General features: G+C 43.7%; 2 protein-coding genes across 7 annotated transcripts in view; one reads left to right on the top strand and one right to left on the bottom strand.

The window, feature by feature from the left end:
• The window catches only part of LOC149350758 (uncharacterized), a 111400-nt gene extending 107078 nt beyond the window's left edge, over positions 1–4322 (top strand). For all 4 annotated transcript variants that reach the window (XR_016290428.1, XR_016290423.1, XR_016290425.1 and 1 more), the window contains 2 exons: positions 1648–3623; positions 4117–4322. The gene's annotated coding sequence lies outside the window, so the exon portion shown is untranslated. The remainder of the gene's footprint in view (positions 1–1647; positions 3624–4116) is intronic.
• Positions 1728–12631, bottom strand: LOC149350757 (uncharacterized). 3 transcript variants are annotated; one of them, XR_016290421.1, is made up of 6 exons: positions 12321–12631; positions 12027–12139; positions 11428–11504; positions 9538–9685; positions 9273–9401; positions 1728–3635 (listed from the first exon to the last, which is right to left on the bottom strand). XR_016290421.1 is itself a non-coding variant. In XM_089579900.1 (5 exons), exons 1-5 carry the CDS (start codon positions 12460–12462, stop codon positions 3531–3533), a joined length of 585 nt encoding a protein of 194 aa, XP_089436026.1. In that variant the 5' UTR covers positions 12463–12631; the 3' UTR covers positions 1728–3530. The 3 variants fall into 3 exon arrangements, 2 of the variants coding, with proteins under 2 accessions (XP_089436026.1, XP_089436027.1); XM_089579900.1 differs by lacking the exon at positions 9273–9401; XM_089579901.1 differs by lacking the exon at positions 9273–9401 and having other exon boundaries at positions 12027–12205; positions 12321–12460.
• Positions 12632–20315: the final 7684 nt, after the last annotated feature.

Below are 20315 nucleotides of genomic sequence, written 5' to 3'. Positions count from 1 at the left end.
CTAAACCTGCAAAAAGGGTAGCCGTGAGCAGTATAACAACTTGAAAAATAGATGATGTAATGGATAAACTTTTCAGGTACTTACTTTGTTCACAGCATGCTCATCAAATGCCTGCAGTTATGAAAATAGCACCCGGCACTCACGGCAAAGGGCAGTGCCGAACACATGTTGAAAGGAAGCCGGAACCCGGAATAAGCTAGCTAGTGTCGTCATATGATAAATCATGACAATGGAGCAGTTATTCAGCCCACCATGGTGGCTGTTCAGTGCCTTTAGCATTCAGTTGTTGAACCCAAAATGATGGGCTCAAATCTTGGCCATGGCAGCTTCACTTCAGAGGTGCAAAAGTACAAAAACGATCCTGATGTGCTGTGTGATTTCAGTGCACGTTGAAGAACCCTAGGTGATCGAAATAAATTCGGCACCCTCTTCTACAACATCCCTCAAAACCCTTGAGTGGCTTTGGGATGTTAAATTTTATGCACAGCTTCAGTCTTGTATGCAATACAGTCTAGCCCGGTTATAACGAAGTCGGCGGGAATCGGAAATAACTTCGCTATATCCGCTTTTTCGTAATATGCGGACTACGAAAAAAAATGCAAACATCGGCATACCAATTTATTGCCGCTGAAAGAAGTCGTCCAGCGTCCCCTGAACACGTTTCGCGAGTGCGGACTTCAGGATTGCGGCTTCCATACCATCCAACTGCGAACCAAAGATCTGGTCGAACTCCGGACTCCCGAGGTACATCCGCAGCGTGTCAACAGCTGCGATGGCCGCTGCGGAGGTGACCGGCTTAGGGGCACAACTAGCATCGTCGCATTCGCTGTCGGAGGCACTCTCTGCCAAGCTGTCTTCCATGACACTCCCGACAACTTCGTCTCTGTTCTTTTTTACATTTTTCCCCTGCGTGGCGTGCTCTACCGCTCTACGCTGTGACGCCGTTCAAGGACGGCGCAACATGAGACCGGCGTGCCATGTGATGCAGTGAAGCAACCTTTCGCTCCGCAGGAGAGCAGACGACGCCACGAAAGGACGCCGTCAGCCGAATTTTGCTCTTATTTTCGCGGTAAAAATCGCCTCAAGGACGCAAAAATGTGTTGATTGGCAGATTATTTTTTGGTTGGTATTAAATCTCTTCATTATATCCGCTGACGCGCTCTTATTTACTTCGTTAAAACCGGACCCAAAATGTATTGAAAATGCAAAAATGGGAATGGGAAATTGAAATCCCTTCGTTATAACCGCTATTTCGCTATAAGTGGCTTCGTTATAAACGGGCTAGACTGTACAGTACCGTTCAGAGTGGACACCTTTGTCCGTAGGAAAAGACCTGTACCACCATAACATTATAGTTGTCAACGTCACTATCAAAGCAGTAGATTGTACTTGCACAAGCAGCAGCTGAAGAGGACAAAACGTAGCACCGACATCGGAACTTGCTGACAGGCGGCCTTACAGTGGAGTTCAGCAGGTATGCTGTGCTCATTGGCAAGAATTTAATTGCCGCATTTGAATTCCAACATATTACGTCCTCAGCATTACAATACCCTGGAACCCAGTGAAGTTCAGTCAATGTAACTCAATGTAATGCTTTCAATGTTTTTAATGTAACTCATGCAGAGGTAGTATTTCTTTTGACTACAGGTGCCAGTATGGTGCCGTCAAGATTTATACTGTGGCAGCATTCTTAGGTGTCTGTGCAGCTGAGGAAGACACCAAACTGGTTGCAGGACGACATGTGCCGTTGAACAATACTTTTATTTAATGCCATGACAACCACTTCAGATACATTTCACTTTTAGCAAATGCTTTCTGTTCTGATGCAGGTACCAGACAAGGTACTGCCACACACACATAAGAAAGAACAATTGCAAAGCCTGGTACTTTTTTTTAATTAAGAAAAGCAATTGCAAAGTGTGCAAGCTTTTTTGTTTTAATTAAAAACAATGATAAAACAAGTTCAGCAGGAACCCTGCTTTAGCAGTTCATGTGAGCTGCAGAAAATTACATGCACGTACACACAAACACACGTGCACAGACAAAAAAGGTAGGCTGGCACAGGTGAGAAACAGGTACTTAGTTTTGACGCATGGTTTTGTATAGATATTGCCAAACTACCCTGCACTGCTGCAAAACAAAACGTGTTGCACTAAAAGCACTGTTCTCACGGGCAAACTTTTTCTAGCAACTGTGTATATAATGGATAGTCCTTGCATTTGCTGCATCTATCATCAAGCAGTAATCCATCCTTCTCATTTGCTAAAAAAAAAAAAAAAAGCACTCATCCCAAATATGGGAAGAATTATATTAAACCCTTAAGTGTCCCATGCCCAGAGTTAGAAAAGACATCACTCAGTGCAACCAGACTAAAAAAAAAAACCTCCTAAACATCACAATCTGCCATCAAGCCTCAGAAAGGCTGTGGCAGTCTTTCAGCTCATGAAAAAAGTGGGTTCTCTGGTCTTTCAACACATATGTACATACCTAAGTGATGTATCCATCAACACAGATGGAACTAAAAAAGCTGCACGTCACACAGATGAATTTTTTTAACAGTAGCTTGCTGCATGTTCTGGGAAGCACTCATACATATAAGTTAAATGACTAAAGTAGCTACAAAGCAATGATTCTTAAGATCAAGCTGCATGCTCCAAAGCATGGTTTAAATAGTTTTCTTTAAAAAACCAAATATGGGACGAGTAATGAACAGTTGACATACATGCCATGATGCACTGTCCCACATTTTGTGAACCACCCTGTACACCCCTTTTCACTGGGAATAGCACTGCTCATGCAGCTCTTCAATGCATGTCATACACACAACAGATACGGTAATAAATAAGACAGATCTGACCAGAAACCAGAAACATCATAAAGCAAAGCTACAAGGCTGAAGCACACAATGGTCAAATACGTCAACAGCTAGCGCTGTTGCATTACCATTTACTTTACATGCTGAGCCTTGTGAGAAGCGTTCACCACAAGCCAAGTCTTGATACCTCGGTACAAAATAATTGCTTTCTTCAACCACTCGTGATCCACTCGTCTAGTATTTTAATAAAATGCACTGCTCAAAACCGTTCTTGCCGTTTTCACAAATGCAAGAGAGAGAGAGAGAGAGAGACTTGTGGCTGTTCACTGCCATTTGCCACTGCAGTCAGTGTGTTTCAGCATTCTTGAGCACCCCTGCCTGCATGTTTCACAGAGCAAGGTAATTTAAAGTGGCAGCGGTCAGCACTTTGTTTTTGAATGGTATCTTTTAAATTGGCAGGTTGTTGCAATGCATGTTTCCATTGTTCATTATAATTTGCCATAAATAATGTGATCCTGCTCTCAAGCCTTCTGTAAGTGCGAAATTAAAAAGCTGCAGCTGAGGTACCTCAGAAGCACACAATAAAGCAATGGAACGACGCTGCCATGTGAAGGACAAGGCAAGGATTCCTGGCTAACTTAGTTGCCGCTCTTGTCATCTACAGAAAAAGCGTGTCCATATTGCTTGGTTAATGCTGACTTTGTGTGAAGCCTCTTCATTTCGGTGCTGGCCTGAAGTTGAGCGCTATGCTGTTGATGCAAAAGCGAAGTCGTGTTGGGAGTGGTCCATCATTGAACACGTGCCCCAGGTGAGAGTTGCACTGCAAATATTGGGATGAAGTACACGCTTGTTATGCATGAAAAAAGAAGCTGTTTATATGTGGACAGAAGTTAAGATATAACACCGGTGCAGTGACATTTGTAAGAAATCTCGGAACAATTATTCTTGTGATACATGTCACCTGCAAATGTGGCTTAATTCTTGCCAATTTTCCCTATCTTTGTTCTTTAAATAAAACTTGTATACTGTACCCCGACTGTTGCGATATAGAATCCACAATAGGAGGATATTTTTCACATTTGCGTAACTCGTACTGGGTGAACATTAGCACCTTTGGTTGTTGCTCCCGATATTAGGCGGTATTACAGTAAAGGCTCTCTGAAAAGAATAGGAAAAGAGGAGCAGAAAGCTTGAATGAATGAAAATGCAGTCGAGCCCACTTGTAACGGCTGCAGATATGAGGAATTCTCGCTTATTACTACTGTCAAAATGTGCATTAGGGCAATGGCAATTCGTTTCAGATACAACGAACAACCTTGGTTGCACCACTCAGTTATAGTGAACAAGGAGGCGCCACAAACTTGCCCCCAAAGCCGAAGAACTCGTGCTTCCAGCAATCGGAAACCAAAGAGCATCTCTCAGCCTTCGTTACACCGCCGAGGAACGAACATGTCGATCCAAAAAAAGTAATAAAAAGGTGGCATTGAAACAGTAAGTGACTGCCAGCCATGTGCGCACCGATAGCCTACAAGGTCTATCATTGCCTGCGTGTTCGCCAGTTGGCCAAAGCATCCTATGTGGAAGCAGAAGCATGGTGGGCACAAGACAGGGGCAGCGTCGAGAGTGAAGTTAATGCGCATGGTCATAGATCAACTAACAGCAACGATTTGAGAAGTTTTATTGCTTTGCTGGCCATGCTAGACACATTGTATGTGTCACCTGCCCCACTGCCTGCTACTACATGCAGGCAGCATCAGACAGCGGACAGTACAGATGATACATTCTGTGTCACAAACGCTGTGCTACTTTCGTTGCTGCATGGGCCCAGGAACGATACATGAAGCTGTCGAAAACACACATGATCAGACGCATGTAGATTTGCTGCAACACATTGCTGATGCACAGCTTGCCAGATGTTTCCTTGGATGAGTATGTTCGTGCTTGATTCGTGCGAACAACATCACAGAGCCGTGTACTCTGACGAAGGCGTTGTACATCAAGTACGAACATTTCCCTACCGCTAGTAATCTAATAAGGCCGACCTGCCACCACGTGCTGTGGACACTTCAACCACGATTAGTTCCATCCCGTCAGTAAAGCTGATTGTTGACAACAGGGTCTCAGCGAGGAGAACATTACCGCTGTGGACAGCCTGGAAAGTGCCGAGGTAGGATCTGCTTTGAATAAGTAGACAGCATAATCCAGTTTTTTTTTTTTTTCAAAAATAAACACCCTTTTTGGCAAACTTAACATTTTTGGCTATAATACGAAGAGTCCACTTACTACGAACACCAGATATAACGGATCAAATTCAAATGATCTCCAGGTTTGTTATCTGTGGGCTCGACTGTATTATGCCAGCCAACAAAACCTGCCCCATAAAAATTTCCCATTTAGAACTTCTATAGAACTGGAGTCAATCGGAAACCATTTAAAACAACTGGATCTTAATTAGTTCTAATAGTTTTTGGAAGTTTAGTAATTTTGACTTCCTTGACATGGACATCACATTTTTATTCTGCTCTTTAAATAAAAGTGTCTGAAGCCATGGCAGGGATTATAGTTGGATTTGGTGTACTAGAGTTTATAGTAAATGACACTGCTTGCTAGAATTTACACCTGCTAAGGCAATACTGAGATATTGCACATAAGGCATTCTTCAGTTCACGTCTCAAAGAATTCCACTCAGTGAAATTCAACCAATGTAGCCACTCTGCATTATGCAGTCTGGCTTCAGAAGCTATATAACTGATCATTCTTTCTTCAGAAAATGCTACCCTTTCTGGTACCTTTGCTCTTGCACATATAGAGAGTAGTACAAAGTAAATCTGTGCTTAAAGTTCAATATGTCAGCACTTTCTTGCAGTAATATTTGTTGAAAAATTTGGGCCTGGTCATTTTTTTAAGCTGAAGAGTATGGTTTCTGTAAAAGGATGGCCATGGTTGACTAATACAGCTGGTTACTGCTTTATTAGCTGTTTGTTTTAGTTATGCAATTAACTGGCAATCCATTATTAAGCCCATGGTTATGAGAGTAGCAGCACGCAGGTCAGGGACTGATAGAGAACAGTAAAAAGCAGCTGTAAGATTGTTCGCAGTACTGAGCAAAATGTAAAAAAATCTTAATTTCTGTAAAGCAACCTCCAGGCCAGAAATGAGGACTCAGCGAGCACAAAGTGCCGTCTTCTGCACAGACAGGAATGCTCTCTAAATGTGAGTACAGGTCGCGCGAAAGTAACTGGGCAACATGGTTTAGCCCTCAAGACCAAAAGGTCTTGAAAGGCGAGGTCAAGGGTTCTTACAGATCTAGAGCTAACGGGTTGCCATAAATTGTCTGCTACACGGCTAAAAAATAAACCACGTTTCTTAGTTACTTTTGGCATAGCTGGCACCTTGCATGGACAGATGATTCGCTTCAAATAAAAGATGAGACAGACGGGAGAAATTAATAATGAAGAGCCCGCTGCTAAAACAAAGCTACAAAATGTCATTCACACGATAGCATTTAGGTGGTCGTCTCGCAAAAAATTTCCTGCTTCTCTGTCACGAAATTCCCTGATTGGATGAGAGAGGTCACGTGACCTTGTGACATCTTCACAACTTGCCCTCTGGATTGTGAGCGAATTGTCCTACATGGCGCAGCACACAAGCCTTAAGGGAGTTGAGGAAGAGCAACCTGGGTCTCACAAGCCCCACCGGTGGTTGTGTTTGAAATGGCCACTTGCCGGAGCAGTGATGTATAGCTTAACTGCTGCACCACTACGCTATCTATGAATGCGATTGAAAGGGTTGTAGCATCAACAACACCACATGACCACCAGTGGTCCAATCATAAGGCACTGCCAAATTTGAAAATATGAGGACCCCTAAAATTTGGAAGTTGGCCCACCTTACAAAATGGATTAAGGTGGATTAGTGGTTTGGATTAGCATAACACCACGATAATCCAATGGAAGGTTCGGGAACATTCTAGAAGGCGATAACAACTCATGCATGCCATATAAGCGCAAAAGAACCAGTTCCAACCGGAGTTTTGGCAGGAAAATTGCAAGGACAACATTAGGTACTCATTGTAGACACCATAGCAGCTAATCTAAATGCCATCAAATTTTCTTCCATAAGAATGTGGTTAAGAAGTCCCCAAGTTTTTCAGCAGCAGTGCTTACATTTACAACAGGACCCACGCAAGAGTTAAAATCATTCTTGTCGTACAGTGCGATTTTAATCAAGTTATCCATGAAGCACAGTAGTAGTCCTCTCTTCATGGATACTGTACAGCTTCAGGCATTTCGACTGACAGTCTGATTACTCTCAGGCTGTAGGCATTAGGTTCTGGCAAAGCAAAAGTAAAAGCAGAAGCTAGGGAGGTTGCAGCAAAACATGTTGTAAAGCACGCTTATTTGTTTCCGAATGTTGGAGCCTGTCGCTAGGACTTGCAAATAAGAATTGTTTAAGGTATTTTGTGCATCTGGAACCAAGCAGACCCGATAGTGATGGTGGTACTGAAAAGACCTCAGCTACTACATTACTGTTACTGGTAGAAACAAGGCACAAGATTATTATAATCAAATCATGAACTGAGCAATTTCCAGTAAAATTGTAATCCGTATCTATTTGTAAAAAGCTCTGCATTTTGCCAGGAGAGTAATATGTGCAGATACCAAAACCATTTGGTCAGTGTCATAACAGCCTTGTGGCGAGACAAGACCATGTGTACCAAACCATTGTATGCTAGGCTATTGCTATAAGGCTTTGGTGCCATCTATTTTACTCTTTGTGCCCATGCAGCAACAATAAACAGAGGTTGTGAATGGAAACTATGTTCTCACGTCATGAACACCTGAGCCAAATAATAGACTTCTACATGGAGCAGAGTACCCACAATCACATGCAAAAGTTCGGAAGACCTTTCCAGTGACTTTTTCATGCTTACGCCCTACACCGTCGCACGCTGCTGTGTAATTCTTTTCAGAGATCACTATTGGTAAGATTCTTTCAAGCGTTCCGCAGCTACCATAGCCACAGCCAGTCAGCAGCGTCACTCCAGTGGGTCAGGAAGCTCCCCGTCGGGGAGTCCCCACGGCGGGGACAGCGGAGGAGTGCCGACCTTTGAGCTTGCGAAAACTGATGAGAGGAGATGAAGCCGCTGAAACTCAAATTTTAGCTGCCAATAACTTAGCTTCTAAAAAACGCATAAAAAAATTCTTGCTGGAAGATATTCGTGAAGCGGCATCCTTTAACATCCCAGGAATACCACACCTTTATTGAAAGCCCCTTTAAAGGCCCTGTGACCACTCTCAGGTAAAAATTTTTGTTGCACTGCGGTGGCTTGAACATTCATCCAACGAACATGTTTCTATAAAAATTTCCTCTAAAGAGTCTCTAACAATGGAGTTATAGCCATCACAACCAAGCAATTTCACCATGCTGCGTATACTCACACCTGTGCCCTCTCCAAGGCGCTGGGAGAAATGAACCCCTCAATGCTGGGAGACTAGCCCCCCCCTTGCATGCCGAGAAACTAGCCTCCACAAGCAAAATTTCCCATTCTCCTTCCATCGAGAGCGAGACATGAAGCTGCAACGGATGCCTACATCATGCACCCCACAGTGTTGTGGCAGGTGTGCACACACATCTGCTGCTTAGACGCAGTAGATCACAATATCATGCCATGTCTTGCGCTATGCTAAAATATGATTATCAAAACAGCACTGTAGGACACAGCAACTTGTCACCACCAAATTTTAGAATGCACTCTTAACAGGGAATGTCTGTATGGGCAAGGGTGGCAAAGGTGCAACACTCAAAAGAAACAAGCCAACAAAGAAAAATTAAATATGGCAAAACATATAGGCCTCAAAGAAACACAAAGGGATTGTACACTGTCTTGCAACTTGCATACATATGAGTGGCAGCTACAAGCACAAGGTGACGACTTCCATAAGTGCGCTGCTGTTACATGCATGTAAGCCAACCACACAGTTTGGAAACTGTTGCCTTGTTCTTGTACCCTCGACTGCACTGCCAATAAACCACGAGACAGAACAAACCTAATCACTTGCTTCTTCCTGCTTGAAAACGAACAATGCAAGGAAGTGTGAGGCCACAAATGCAGGAAATGAGACCTCGGGGAAACTTGCTACCCCTCAATAAGAATGACCAACCAATAAAATTCTCTAGGCCTTAAGCATCACACGCTCATCTGCCATCACCTAGGTATGTGGGCAAGGAGATTTGCTATGTCCACAGGGAATTTTTCATGTCTTTCATGCTGTGCATGAATACCTATAACATTTTGCTAAGACGGCTGTAGCTGTCTCATCTACCCCTGTGCTTGTTTACTTAAAATGTCAAAACCTGGTGATAGGTCTTTTAATGTTCAGCAAAAGACTGTTTTTATTTCCTGGCTCATCTCTGCTTGGTGGAATAGCACTGCAAGGTGATAATCAAGAGGTACCGTTATGAGCTGAAAAGAAGAGCCTAACAACAATAAGGGGTTTGTTGCAACAGTCTTCTTTCTGTTTGCTGTTCAGTCCATCATTGGTTGCTGAACAAGTGGCCACTTCATGTGACTGTGGCACTGCTTCTGAAAGTTGAGGATAATACAACAGGATTCCACCAAGGAGCAGTGCTGGCTGCTGGCAGTGACACTGGTTTGTGTCCATGTCAGCCCAACACATTCTGATAGTCGCAAACTGTAAAAAGACAAATGCTCAGTTTACCTTTTTGCAACACACTTCTGTTCGTATCATGCCATGCGATGAGTCCTCTTTCCGGATAATGTTTGAGTGTGATTCATCACCATCCACTGTACCTAGCGCCATAAAGAATGATGGCCAACCACAATTCGAGACGAATTTGTGTTCAGAGCTGAGGAGGAAATAAACGTAACAGCATTAAGCCACAACTGTATCACTAATACTTGGCTTCTAGACCGTCCCAAAACTCACTGCCAGTGTCCCATGCAAACTCATGCTCCTCCATAGGTTAGTTTGGATCCATTACATGATCAGTGCATTTCAAATGCAATGGTCATGCAGTGGAACAATAGTAAGACACTGCTGTATTTTTATCTTTTCAACCTTATGTTTGCTTGCTTCACTCAAGGCACTGCTGTGAGAGTTAAAAAAACAGAAGTTATTTATTGCTATATTACCAATAACATACAGGGAACACACATTTCCATTTGCTACTTCACTTTTCAACAATCAAAAAGTAGGCTGCATTAAGGGGGGATGCAGGGATAGGAGGTGAAATTACTTATTTTGGTGTAAAGCAGTGAAATTTGGCATACTGTAAAGTCCACTGAATGCTTAGATACAAAAGTTTCACTGAAATATCTCATGTAGTTTTGACATTATTATAAATTTTTATATGCTTCACTGCTATACCAAACTTGCAGAAAGCCTGGCGTGACAACAAAACATGGCAGGAACTTGCAGTCACTCGTAAGAGGAATGGCTGATGCAGCAGCATTTTACATATATTTTAGCAACCTGATTTTTTTTTTTCTACACAGAATGTTATATCCAAGCTTGCATAGCGCACTCATTACTGTCGTGTCAAATTATTGACAGAGTGAACAAATTAAAAAGTAATTCAGAAATATAGGAACACCACTGCATAAAAAATTTATCAGGGAATACAATGCAACAAACCACATGAAAATTTGTGAAGCCACTGTCATGCTATGCTTTCTGCAAGCAGGGGAGTCTGGTCAAAAAACACTTTTGAGAAAATTGTTTTTTTTTTTTTTTCACGGAGATTTCAGCCAGTGTTTTGCTACCTACAGCCACAAAAACATTTTTAAAGTCACATCTTGGCAGTTTTCAGGGAAAATATTCTGGGATATAATTAAAAAGACAGCACTGATAACAAATCTCAAGAATCCATTTTTTTTTCGAGATTTTTGCGATTCAGTCCCTGCATCCTCTCTTAAGCAGGACACACTAGAGTATTCTAGATGCACATGAATTGCCAGTGGTGATGCATGGTAGTGACTGCAGAGATTACAGGGAAGAGAAGTCACACTATATTCACTGTCTGTAGTTGCACGTGTCGATTCCTTTTGTGATTAAGGAAGAAGCTAAGCATACTAACAGGTGCTAGCGACTAAACAGGGCTATTCCCCATAGAACCACTATCATGCAACATGTCATGCTTGGCAGCGTTGTTTCTCTGAGAATTTGTGCAACTGACCTCTCATCTCGGCTGTCTCGACCCAGGTGTTTTCTATTTTCATGTTACTTGTGCATAGTGGGCAAGCATTTTATTTTTCTTGACATCAGACATTTAATTATCAGAGTAACTAATTCCAGCCATGCTGTGTTCCTATTACGGAAAGTAAAGATAAGTAGCAAGTAATGCTGTATTACTTACATTTTACGAGTGTTTGGTGCACAAAATAGCATTCAGCAGCTGTTTTACTGCATGTGGAGATGGTGTGCAAATGCTGTTAGCAGGGATGGCGCAGTATGTGAATGAAGAGCTCTACTGTGCCAGAATTTATGTTCCTTCGTACACTGAGGTAGAGGTGTCAAACAAGCAGGAGCTGTTGGAGATGTTTGTTTGAAAGAACAGTATATTAAAGGCAGACTGCAGGGCACACCCACCTGAACAAATCGGCACCGCAGGCAATACATGTGTATGTGCCCTTTGCTTTATGGTTGACCCACCGGCCCCTGTAAGCCTGCAAATATAGGTAAAGGCAACAAAACGTACAGTAGCTATATATGGCATTCAGCATACGCGGCATTAAGTCGGGGTACGGCAATGGACTGTTAAAACACGCGGCTGAGAAATCAAGCCGACACGTGGTCATGTCCAGTTGCTTGGAGCGTCTTCATTTAATCACGAGCGAGCCCAACCGATACTAGCTCCATGGGACAAGCAGTCAAATGATACGATCTGTTCGGTCCTAGCGTACCAGTAATTCAGTAGACAGGCGTACAATAAAAAGAAAACATTTCGTGAATCACGCGGCTTCAAGGTATACATTGCGCAAGTGGAAACCACGCCCGATGAGAGTCGTCGCATTTTGAGTAGGGCACGTTGAAGCGCTCTGAGAGGGAGAAGTGCGCATACAAGCGTCAAAAAGAAGAGATCGCGCGTCCGTGAAGCAAGTAGACTGCATGACACATATATTAACAGTCGATGTTAGGAGGTAAAGAATGACCGACGAATGCAAAGGAAGTCAGAATGCGGAACTTACTGGTTCTGTACCCCTTTGGCGACAAATGTAAAATTGATCGGGCGTGAGTTTTTCACGCCAGTCCTTTTCAGTCATGTCCTTGACATCCTTCTGGTCTGCCATTCTGAATAGCTCTGCACAAGCGAGTTGACCAAATGATGAGCCGGTCGTCAACACAACATTGCAAAGTAGCTGCTAGTCTGTGAAATACAACGAAAAGCCGCCACTTTCACAGCGCCTGCCGAGTGCTGGCCTGTAGTGGGCCACTAGAAGTCATTCGATCCTCACAGGAACCCGTTTGAAAAGTTGAGGTACCTGAGAGGTGAATAGCTCGGACGACAGGCTTATTATTGGGCGGCCGAACTGCTTGCGCCGTGGCTGCCCTAAAAAGGCATTCGCATAGCCTGCTGAAGAAGGGCTTCTTCACGATATTTCGAGCGCCCCATAGCACAGACATTCCATATTAAGTTTTGGCACCGAACGTTACCCGACGGGCCTTGCTGTTGCTGAAACTGGGCCTCGTTGATAGCTCGTTTAATGCCAGCAACAAATTTTGATTCCTATAATTACACATAGGCCCTGCACTACTGCACCAAGCAGACTACGCACCGGCGACTATCAGCCGCCTAGCGGCTCTACGAACGGCGTTTCAGTTTTCATCTGTCAAGCCGGCTTGCCAGCTGGCTGGTTTCGTCACACTGTGAAGCGGGAAAATATAAATCCTATTTTGCATGCCTGTCGTTGGAAACAGATTATACACTCACCAGTGTATTACGGCCAAACTTAGCTCTTTCCTTAACGCGCCTATTCAAAACGTTCATTTTGAATGGTGGCGCAGAATGGCCAATTCTGCGTTATCTGGGCTGCTTCTGGACAAGTAACGCTATCCATTATATGTTGCGAAAGAGCTGTACTTCAGTTTCGGGTACGGATTTTTCGACAGCCGTACGAGGGAGTATTTTCGCGCTTCCCGCGAAACCTGTCAACGAGGAGCGATCATGGTGAGCGTGGCGTCCAAGGTGGAGTCCATCGAACCGACGCTCCTCAGCATCAGCAACGGCGGTGTTCTCGCGGTTCCGCAGCATCGGCACTTAGCTTTGTAGATGCAAGCGACAGCTTTGTGTGAAAAGATGACGTCCATTCGTCTGACTCTAGTTAGGACAGAGATGACTACTCCGCCCAGCCTGGACTATCGACAGGTACCCGTCTGTAACTTTTGTTTTCGGCTTTGCCAAAGGGTTTCGCTGCTTTTGAAGCCTCTGAAGGTACCGGGCATGTTCTGAAAAATTCTGTACCACCAGCAGTGTAGCGGATTAAGGTTTCTCCGAGGTGGCCCATGATGGACCTTGGCACTGCGCTGCAGAGTAGCCCAAATTTAAGCGCTTCGCGTGAGCACTCAATTCTTTTTTCTTTACCGATTAGAAAGTTTAGCATGAAAAGTTCTGCAATTTTGTAAACTAGTTTCGCAGTAAAGCATAAAACGTATATTCTAGATTTTTGTATTATATTATTTTCTGGCTTAATATATTTATTATTTTGTGACTTTTTTGCGCGTCTTTCAAATTTTTTCATCGTGAGCAATATATGTCCTTTTTTTCTTTATTTCATTAAAAAAGAGCTCTTTTATCTACACTATGATGTGCTGCATTAAAACAAAATTTTGAATTTATGGGTAAATATATTTTTTACGTGCACCACCTTGAAATTACCTGTTTACCCGTGGAAAGGATATGGCTCACTTTGCCTGCTTCTCTGCAACGCTCACGTTTAAAAACTGTGACCAGCCGACTGCTTTCCACTCACATCGGAGAGATGAGAATAGGTAAACAGGCAGTGATATTCCATGCCGTAACCGTAAATTCGCTTAATTAATGCAACCGAACAATCCCTATTTCTGACACTTTTTTCCTGCAGCAGTTTGGAAAGTTCAGAAAGTTGGAATAAGCAAGAAAATATGGGGTTCTAAAGTTTCCTGGAACTTTACAAAAATTCACTTTTCTCAACATTTTATTCCTAAGACTTTCTGACAAATGGAAAATTCCCCGAATGGAACATGACCGTAAACAGGCCCTCAAACTCTGGCAAATAATAACTAGTGCTGCCACGCTGCGAAAATTCCACTTTTCTTTGTAATTCGAAACTCCTTCACGATAAATGGATTGTTTACAAGCGAAATGTTCACGACATTGAACAGTTCGACTGTTGATTCTGGGCGCCAATCAAGCAAAACCAAGAAAATAATGTAACGCGCGACTATCTATGTCAGCGCCGTACGTCAGCGCCTGGAACAGGAAATAGCAGGCGACGCTCGCAGTGGAGAGAATTTTGTGCGCTTGTGCGAATATTCGGCGATTTCCTCGTTTATTGCCCGTTATAAGGCGCTTTAATACCTCGTGATATGGCTAAAAATCCTGGAGGCTGTACAGTGTCACGGACGAAAAGCAAAGTTGAATGAAGAGCCATATACAAGCACGGAGGGAAGTTGCGCCCAGAGTGCAAGCTTGGGCTAGTTAGGGGACTTGGATTTCCATCAACGGTTCTCGAAAATGGATCATAATTGTGTGATAGATAAAATAAAGAAATCCTCAGAGTGCGCTCTGCCTCTGTATACCGCGTGCTTCACTAAAGCCTGCCAATAATATATAAAAAAGAGGCTTTTTTGAGGAATAAAGATGGCTTTTGCGGCGTAACAATAGTGTTGGCGGACATCAAAAAACATTAACGATTAAACTGCTTAACTAATTTCTAATAACATTTTATAACTATTACAGTTGGGAGCCTGGCTGCAATTAGAGGCGTAAAGATGGCTTCTGCGTCATAGTAATGCCATTGCTGGCGGACATCGGAAAACAGGTAATCCATGTTGACTAGTAAGCCGGTTAACTAATTTCCGTCAGTAATAACCAGATCTGTTTTCAGAGTTTTGAAAGCGTAATTACCCACGGCACCTCGGCGTACTCCTCGCGGCGCTCGTGTCACGTGACCTTTTGCTGCGATAGCAGTAACAGTGGAACTTGGCGAAAATGCCGGCGTTGTCCATGTGAAGCCTCGGGGATTGAAGCCTCCACCCTTTAGAGCAGGCATGAGCAGTACCAAAGATACATGCATTTTCGATACTATCTTTCCATATAGTTTGTGTATCGGTATTAGGTATCGTTTGCCAAAAAATGAAAGTTTCGATGTCGAAAGTACATTTTAGTGTATCGTGTATTTTAACGATTATCGATACTCAAAAGGACAATGCGGCAGATTCTTTGCTACATATAGGCCGCTGTATATCAGACTTTTGGGCCGTCGGCGCGCGCTCAGTCGGCAGCACACTGAAAAAAAGGAGGGTGGAGTACAGTTAGAAAGAGGCGATGTCAGTGCCGTTGGCGCCGTCAGTCTTCATCCTACATTAAATGTTTGGCATATAGAAGACGGATACCTTGCGCTTCTGCACAATCGGCGGCAGAAGGAATCAGGAGACAGGCTCACTGTTGTGAAACAACACCCCTTCGCCCTATTAGCCCTATTTCTAGTTGCGGTGGTTGCCAACCGAAATGAACGACTTTCGCTGTTAGGCTCAGGAGCTGGCAGGACATTTGTTGTTTACTTTGTCAGCCCGATAAAGGTCACGCACTCTTCCGCACGCGGGTCAATGAGGTCATCAGCGCCGGCAGCGTCAAATGCACCAGCTGACGCATTCCTTTTCTTTGAAGATGCCAGCGCTACGATAAGTCGTAGTTCCGAAAAGCCGTTCGTGAAAATTGAGTTTCTTCACTATACCGCCAGGATTCTCCTGTCGACGTGGCTGTATGATTCCCTCTTATCCATTGATAAAAGGCATCTTCATAAAATGCAAACATGGCGTCTGCTTCTGCAGAGAGGCTTTTTTCATTTTCTTCGCTTATACAGAATGGCCACATCGCGGGGCTCTTTCGGACCGGCGGTTTGAGCAAACGCTGTCACTTGATACCGTTAGCTTAAAGTAACGCCTAAATAACAGAGATTAGGAAAATCTGTTCTGCCTAATAAAAACTTTCAGCCCTTTTATTTTTTTTTGTGGTTTTTCTTCTAGCTTTTAACGCACAGTGTTCAACTTCAAACATCTGCTAAACACGTTGCTGGAAAAAAAACTGTTCGGTATTCCGAAGTGTACGGAGCTTGCACTTTTTAGCACAGAGAAAAGACAGGGGCGATTCGTTGAATACTGCAGTAACCAACGAAAAACGTCGGAAGAAGTTCCAAGTTTATTATTTTTATGTATAGTCGAGTGCTCACACACAGGTTCGCATGAAGAAGGTTAGCTTAAAAAAGCGATTTTGCTGGGCTGCTTATGGAAGGGATCATTTCAACGTAACCATGGCTTCAGTCCAATGCTATAAGTTTTAGAAACCAGCTGCGTAGACAGTGGAGTTTAAAGATATCCGTGCGGCCACACTACTTTAAGTCATTTAAAAAAACACTGTGCTTTATCGAATACACTAAAGATTCCTGAAATCACCGAAAAAATTCTTAATCATACTACCAACTTTATTATCACTGGCCAATTCATTGATGCGTCGAGGTATCGACGATACAGTATGCATGGAATATATCTCTATCGGAAAGAATTACGGTTCTGTATCTTGTATCGGTATCGGAAACACAATTTTTTAGAGTATCAGGTATCGGTACCGAAGATACTTTTTTAAGATGTCGTGCCGAGTCCTGCTTCAGAAGCACCAGCGTGGACGGCACCAGGACATTCGTGGTGGGACGGCTCTTAGAAGCAGGAACGAATGATGGGGACATGAATTGTTGGGCAAGCATGATGACTGTGTGGCGTTGCTTATCATAAAAATAAACGAACAAAATGTGGTGGGCTGCTATTGAAGGGGTTAAGTACAAGCTACACTATGTCATGAAACATCTGCCTCATCAGGGTCTGAATGAAGCGCTTGGCGGATGTTTTGTGTGGCCTGGCTAATTCTCCCTCCCCTTGGCCCACTCCCTATCCACCGCCACCTTCACCCACCCAGTAGAACATTCATTAATGTCATTAAAGTAATCATCGGGAGTAAGTACAACTGCTATCGCAGCTGTCTCGTAACAGGTTTCGTGACCGCCCAGTCAATCCCCTTATTTGGGTTGGAGCAGAGAAGGTCATGTGGCCCATGCGTCACGGAATGACGTGTACAGGTGGGCGTTGCTGTGTGGACGCCAAAGGCGCGCTATTTTCGAAAATTTCCTGAGATGGCCAAAATTTGTTCAGCCACAGCGCCGAGGGTCGCGATTTAGAAATTCTAAAAACTGACACAGGTCTTAGGCCAGCTGCAAAGCTTAATAGTTAAAAATTAATCATTTAAAATTAATTTTTTATGTTTAACTAGCTTGAAAATTTAGGGGGGTGGTTGTGGTGAAAACATTTATTGATTCTTGAGCCTTATGATTGCAGCCAGGTGACTTCAAAACATGTTTTTGTGACCGTAGCTACCCAAAAGTGGCGAAAGTCTCCGTGAAAATGCCAGTTTTCTCAAAAGTGGTTTTTGACCTGTCTGCCCTGCTAACAGAGAGCGTAACACGACAATGGCTTCAAGGATTTTCATGTGGTTTGTTACATTGTGATCCGAGAAAAATTTTATGCAGTGACGTTCCTATATTTTTTAATTACTTTCTCATTCTTTAAAGTCCATCACTATGCATTATGCAGGCGTGGATATAACATTTTGTCTAAAAAAAATAAAGCTACTAAAATATTTAGGGAATATCACTGCGTCACGCCATGTTTTCTGCAAGTTTGGTATAGCAATGAAGCATATAAAAAATTTGTAATGTGAAAACTACTCGAGTTGTTTCAGTGAATTTTCGTATTTAAGCATTCAGTGTAATTTCCAGTAAGCGTGCCAAATTTCATTTCTCTACGCGAAAAAAAAAAAAAATCACCCCCGAAACTCGCGTCCCCGGGGCCTTACCTGTTTTCTGATGTCCGCCAGCACTGGCATTATTACGCCACTGAAGACATCTTTATACATTGAAGACCGTATTATTAGAGGGACACTGAAGGGAAATATCAAACTATGCAAGACGGGTAGATTATTCCTCGGGAACACTACGGACGTTTTAGAGCACAACTCTTAAGTTGTTGTTGTTGCCTCTGAAGCAATGGCACATACCGACAGTGGGGGATTGCCAGAGTTTGGTGCAGATCCAAACACGAGAAAAATTCATTCATACTTACCTCAAACGGTTCATAAATAAAAACTGAGGAATCTGAGAAAGCGAATAACGAATTTTGAGCGATTTTGAAGAGATTTGGTTGAAAATCGAGGAAACAAAGAGGTGAAGGTCAAAATAAATAATTTAAAAAGTAACAATAATAAATAAAAAAATTTGAGAGGAAAGCGAAGGAAAAGAAGTGTTAACACAAAATTCTCCCGGTATCGATAACATACCTGTGAAGAAGCTCACACATCAGCTTAAGGTGTGTGACGGTTGCACCGAAGGAGAGGAAGACGGGAATAGTAAACGACAGTCCTAATAAAGCGAGGGGAATTTTCAAATACTTAATTCTCTGCCGTGCAAACCGCCGGCAGGAGAGGATGTAACGATCTAAGGATTCAACGTCCCTGCATGACGCACAAAGATTCGACAGCGTGAACCGCTGCGGTGACTCAGTGGTTAGGGCGCTCGGATACTGAGCCGGAGTTCCCGGGTTCGAACCCGACCGCGGCGGCCGTGTTTCGATGGAGGCGAAACGCGAAAGGCGCCCGTGTACTGTGCGATGTCAGTGGACGTTAAAGATCCCCAGGTGGTCGAAATTATTCCGGAGCCCTCCACTACGGCACCTCTTTCTTCCTTTCTACTTTCGCTCTCTCTTTTATCTTTTCTCTTAGGGCGCTGGGGGGGGGGGGGGGGTAGCGGTGGAAGAGAGAAAGGCGGAAGTGTAAGGTGGAAAGTACGGCGTGCAGAGGGGTCTCGCTCAGTTTGCGCAGATAGCCGTTAAGCTGGTAAAGCTTAGAACGTACACCACTACCACTTGCGCATGGGCGGCTACGGTGGATACGAATCAAGAAAAGTTTATTGAACAGTCAAACAATGGCTACAAATGATGCAATCCATGCAGTCTCGATGGTCTTGACGGTAGTGCAAGGTGCTTGGCGTGCTCCGTAGCAGACGGCTCCGCGACCATGGATGCTTGTTTTAGTGAGCGGCGTTGAGACCATTGTTGAGACGTACGGCTGCATACCCGCTCTAGACTCGGCATTTGCGCCATGCCCTCACCAAACAGCCGACATGACAGTGCGCGTACGTGTGTATGCGCGCGTGTGTGTGCGTATCTGTGTACGCGCGTAAGCGACTGGCTAGCATGACGCACTGCGTATTCTCCGTCTGCCTCTTATGGAAACGCTCCATCGTGCTGCGTGTAGTAATAATATTTGCACGCAAAAGAGAAATGGTGCAAAGCAACGTGCGAGGCTGGACAGAAAGATGAGAACTCATATTCCATCGTGCTGCGTGTAGTAACAATATTTGCACGCAAAAGAGAAATGGTGCAAAGCAACGTGCGAGGCTGGACAGAAAGATGAGAACTCATATTCCATCGTGCTGCGTGTAGTAACAATATTTGCACGCAAAAGAGAAATGGTGCAAAGCAACGTGCGAGGCTGGACAGAAAGATGAGAACTCATATTCCATCGTGCTGCGTGTAGTAATAATATTTGCACGCAAAAGAGAAATGGTGCAAAGCAACGTGCGAGGCTGGACAGAAAGATGAGAACTCATATTCCATCGTGCTGCGTGTAGTAACAATATTTGCACGCAAAAGAGAAATGGTGCAAAGCAACGTGCGAGGCTGGACAGAAAGATGAGAACTCATATTCCATCGTGCTGCGTGTAGTAACAATATTTGCACGCAAAAGAGAAATGGTGCAAAGCAACGTGCGAGGCTGGACAGAAAGATGAGAACTCATATTCCATCGTGCTGCGTGTAGTAATAATATTTGCACGCAAAAGAGAAATGGTGCAAAGCAACGTGCGAGGCTGGACAGAAAGATGAGAACTCATATTCCATCGTGCTGCGTGTAGTAACAATATTTGCACGCAAAAGAGAAATGGTGCAAAGCAACGTGCGAGGCTGGACAGAAAGATGAGAACTCATATTCCATCGTGCTGCGTGTAGTAACAATATTTGCACGCAAAAGAGAAATGGTGCAAAGCAACGTGCGAGGCTGGACAGAAAGATGAGAACTCATATTCCATCGTGCTGCGTGTAGTAACAATATTTGCACGCAAAAGAGAAATGGTGCAAAGCAACGTGCGAGGCTGGACAGAAAGATGAGAACTCAT

This window comes from Amblyomma mixtum, chromosome 3 (genome assembly GCF_055824585.1).
Source record: "Amblyomma mixtum isolate Tamu chromosome 3, ASM5582458v1, whole genome shotgun sequence".
NCBI classification, from domain to species: Eukaryota; Metazoa; Arthropoda; class Arachnida; order Ixodida; family Ixodidae; genus Amblyomma; species Amblyomma mixtum.
This window is presented reverse-complemented; position numbering and strand designations above follow the sequence as displayed.

What these genes read in the sequence shown, in the direction of transcription:
- LOC149350757 (XM_089579900.1), bottom strand. Translation starts at nt 12,462, where the DNA reads ATGTCTGTGCTATGGGGCGCTCGAAATATCGTGAAGAAGCCCTTCTTC. An exon ending in GCCAAAGGGGTACAGAACCA is followed by an intron (nt 11,505 to 12,026) that starts GTAAGTTCCGCA and finishes CTATATTTGCAG; the next exon opens with GCTTACAGGGGCCGGTGGGT. An exon ending in TGCGGTGCCGATTTGTTCAG is followed by an intron (nt 9,686 to 11,427) that starts GTGGGTGTGCCC and finishes TTTCCTCCTCAG; the next exon opens with CTCTGAACACAAATTCGTCT.